The 4,532-nt window shown below is 28.9% G+C and overlaps 1 protein-coding gene across 1 annotated transcript; it reads right to left on the bottom strand.

Moving 5' to 3' along the window:
* Positions 1-252: 252 nt before the first annotated feature.
* Positions 253-3,411, bottom strand: LOC111040469 (F-box-like/WD repeat-containing protein TBL1XR1). The gene is made up of 9 exons (XM_022324396.1): positions 3,354-3,411; positions 2,825-3,275; positions 1,793-1,925; positions 1,560-1,721; positions 1,315-1,497; positions 973-1,175; positions 743-908; positions 540-641; positions 253-350 (listed from the first exon to the last, which is right to left on the bottom strand). The coding sequence occupies exons 1-9, from the start codon at positions 3,409-3,411 to the stop codon at positions 321-323; spliced, it is 1,488 nt and encodes a 495-aa protein (XP_022180088.1). The 3' UTR covers positions 253-320.
* Positions 3,412-4,532: the final 1,121 nt, after the last annotated feature.

Genomic DNA, 4,532 nt, shown 5'->3' with positions numbered 1-4,532 from the left:
GTATATGTATATATGTTATAAATCACTATTTTTATGAAAATAAATGGACAGTAAAAAATTTGTTTCACAATAATTGAATAGTCATATAAATAAACAAATCCATAGTCTATGGTTAAAAGAGAAGCAATTTTCACTAATTGTGCAACCATAGAATATGTCTTATATAATTTACATAAATACAACCAGTGCATCAATAGTTTTTTCTTACAACACTATAATTATTAACTTATAAAAAATTGGAGTGATAATTGCTACACGTTAAGTAAACAATTGTAAATCAGTATTTTTCCAAAATAGGGAAAACTTGAATGTCAGAAGAATTAAAATTTTCGTATATTCAATACAAATACCTGCAACAAAAATTTTAAAAAATTTTAAAAAATTGATTCTGAACACTTGTAAGTTAAATTTTTTTTTAAAGGTTAACTATAATTAAGTTTAACAATACTAGGATTAGGATAGTTCAAAATTATATAAATCGGTTATTGTATGTCATTAAAAATTATAATTGCTGATAAAATCATAGATAATATACTCACACTTCCATCAGATGCACTTGCTGCAACTTTGTCACCCCTAGGATTCCAGCAAACTTCAAAAATACCACCTGTTCCTTTATAACTATGAACTAATTGACCACTCTGAAATAAAAGCAGAAGAAATATTTTTTTATCCAAAAACTAAATGGAAGATTACTGTTGTTTAATATTATTATTTTTTATTTTTTTTAATGAATATTTACTTGTGTTGACCATATATGAACATATTTGTCAAGACTGCCAGATGCCAAAAACTTTCCATTGGGTGAAAAGGCTACACTGTAGACATTTTGAGTATGCTTGGACAGAGTATGCATGCATGTGCCTCGCTCAACATCCCACAAACGTATAGTAGAATCAAATGATCCACTAGTAATATTTATAGTAAATTATTAATGGTCGTGTTGTGAAATAAATTTATTATTGCAGTTACCTAGCAAGCATTAGATTCATGTTAGGATTGTCTGTTCCTGGACCGGTTGGACTCCATTTAATTGACTGAATTTCTTTCTTATGTGCTCTTAAATCAAGCAAACAAGTATCTTGTTTCATAGACCATATCTTCAAAGTCATGTCATCTGAACAAGATGCTAATATATTTCCTCTGGGAGCCCATTTAATAGCATTAACTTCCTTCTAAAAAGTATCACAATAATAAAATAACACGATATTTGTTGTTTTTAAAAGGAAACACAATGGTGACTTAATACTTAAATACAATAAATAAAAGATACTCTAAGTTATATTAAAAATTGAAAAGAAAGAAATTACTAACTGTATGCCCTTGGAATGTTTTTACTGGTCGACCAACACCTAAACGACAAACATGAATACAACCATCAGTACTGCATGATGCGAAATCAATGTTTGTTTTCCAATCTACATCAAATACTGGTGCTGTGTGGAATGCAAATTGCTGATTGCACTGGCCTGAAGCAGCGTCCCAAATAATAGCAGTCTAATATAAGCCAACAAAAAATTATGGAACAGAAGTCTTAAGAGAAAAATAAGATTATTTACTTCATCAGCTCCAGCACTGAGTACATAATTTCCTCTTTTATTCCATTTTAAAGAAAATATTGGACCCTTATGTCCGTGAAGAGTCCTTGATATTCTGCCATCTTTCATCCAAATTCGAGCATCGCCATCTATTGAACTGGTGGCTAATAATGTTCCATCACACTAAACATAAATAATAACTATTAGTAACAAAATAAAACACTTGTTTAAAATATAGAAAATAAGTCACATACATTCCAACCAATGGATAAAATTTCATTGGGTACTGGAATTTCTACTCCTTGAATATTTGGTCTCAACTGAAGTCCAGAAAGAACACCCGAACTGTTAGGAATATCCCAAATCCAAGCTGTACCATCACTTGATCTATACATTTAAATTGTTTTTTTCATTAAAATTAAAAATATAAAACGCCTTAGAACCTAGGTTTTAATAATTTTTAGTATGGTCTTATTTATAAATATTCACACTTGAATATATAATAAGGTACAATTTGAAATTTTTAAGTAATGATGTAATATAAGGTGTGTAAATTCTACATGTTGATTTTTTAAGCATGCTCATCCTTTTTTTAAGCTTAAATTAGGAATATATTCGAATTTAAATGTTTGGAATTTTTAAATACATTTTTAGATCACTTTTCGAACCGTTGAAATTTTCGTACCACTTAAGGATGGTCCAGTGACAATATAAACTTCAATTTTTTTAATAGAAACCTATCTTTTTCATTATTAATTATTAAGCACATATTTTTTTGTTGAAAAGTTTTATGCATCCAAATCAAAATTCAAGATAATAGTTTTTGAGTAATGTAACTTGGTGTTTTAAGGATAAAATGTCTATGCGAATGTCTTAGGTGCATAGGGGGTTGGGCGATTTGAAAAAGTAAGCAATTACCATTGATTTATCAATATAAATATTAAATAATTTGTAAATATAATCCAAGTATAATAAACACTATATCTAATATTATATTTAGTTTTCATTTTTATAAAACCATTTTCAAGGATTGTTTTTCTTAGTATAAACATTTTAATAACTCAGAAACTACTCAAAATAAAAAATAAAAAAGAGGTTCTGATTAAAAAAATAGAAGTTTTGAATAGCCAAAGGATACTCTTTAAGTAGCATAAAAAATATCAGAAATTTGAAAATATAGTCTTTAGGTCTATTTAAAAATTCTAACAGTCATAATTTGAATAAATGTACTATTAGAGGAAAAAATGGGGATGAGTATGCTTAAAAAAATCATTTTGTATAATTACCCAGAAGCAAGCACATCAGTAGTTGGATTCCATGCACAACAAAAAACTGGAGATTTATGACCCATAAGTAGAGTAGATTTTTCGGCAGGAATTTCAATTGTGTTGTCTAGCACTGGCCTCATTGTTTCAGTGCTAGTAACAGCTGGAGTCCCTGTTGTTGTGCCATTATCACCATTTGTTTTTGATGCATCATTCTTGACCACACTTTGTTTTTTTTTATTGTGGCTCTGTCGACTGGCTACAATGTCCGGCTTAACTGCATCAATTAAAGACAAACTCTCAGTCATAGGCTGTTCTAATCCATCTTCTCCAATGCATATTTCAGCTTCGGTGTAGTAAAGACCCTTTTGAATGATATTAATCAAAGCTCCTGGAGGAACCAAGGTTTTATTGATATCCTTTCCATACATTTTCAATTCATGACCAAACGTAAATGCCGAAAGTTTAAGACCTAAACGAAATATACATTTAACTCGAATATGGTGCAAAAAACAACTAAGGTTAATTGCAAATTGGTAATTGCACTTACCAGATTCTTGTAAGTATCGCAGAACGAGGAGGTTCAATTCATCAGCCGAAATATCCATAGTTTGAATGATTTTAAATGTATTAAAGTTAAATAAGCAATAATATTCTTCCTTCTCAAAGGTAGTATAAGACACTGAGAAGGTGACGCGTCTCGGCAGTCGCTTAGAGTTGAATTCAGTACTGCCACTTTGCCGGAGCTGAAAAACCAATGCATCGGCCAATCAGTAGCCTTCTCTCGGCGTCGTCGTTATCTGCTTTACTTCTTTTAGGTTACCTGAACCCGTAGATAATTTCGAAGAATTATTGAGATGGACCTTTTTTATTTATCTTTTCATATATATATGTATGTTTTCTATGTACTGCAGTAAAACAACCTAAAAACGACCACGTGCAAATATCCTTCAGCGGAAAACCTGTATTCCTGAATGCCTTGTGGTGTAACATGGCCGCCCAAAAACAAATATTTCGATTTTTTTTTGTAATATTTCAAATGTCAATGTTTTTATTTTAGTACTGCAATTATTATTATAATATCGTATATATACCAATATATTATGTTTATGTTATGTACATGTTTTCATGTATATGTATGTAAATGATTATGTTTTTCTTAAATTTTTAAACTTTAATCTCGTATGAATATAAATATAAATGTACGTACTATCGTGAATTTCAAATAATAAATTACTATCGAAACTACTATTGTTATGGCTGTCATGAATACAATTTTATTATAATAATATTTATAAAGCAGCGACAAAAAGTATGAATCTACAGTTAAGCGACATTATAATAGTCCGCTCATAAATGATTGCAAAAAATAAATTACTTCGATATTTTCAACTAATTTTTCAAATATTCAAATATTTTGTAGCATTATATTGAAATAATCATTATAACATATAAGAATACGTAAATAAATAAGTAAATTATTAAACTACTTACAATTCATATAAATATATACATTTTGCATTAATTTCATAGATTTGTTTTTAATTTTTGTGAAGTTTTGACACTTAATCGGTACTTCGCAATATCTATATTCGATAATAACGATTCATTTGGACCGTTTAAAGTGATCATAATATTATATAATATAATTAAATAAGTCCTATTTAAAAAAGTATAGTCCCTTCTTCGAGCGACATATCTCTTTATTCATACTTACAAATCTCATATG

The sequence above is a fragment of the Myzus persicae genome, unplaced genomic scaffold, assembly GCF_001856785.1.
Source record: "Myzus persicae strain clone G006 unplaced genomic scaffold, MPER_G0061.0, whole genome shotgun sequence".
NCBI lineage: Eukaryota > Metazoa > Arthropoda > Insecta > Hemiptera > Aphididae > Myzus > Myzus persicae.
Note: the sequence above shows the minus strand (reverse complement) of the source record. Positions and strands in the feature narration are given on the sequence as shown.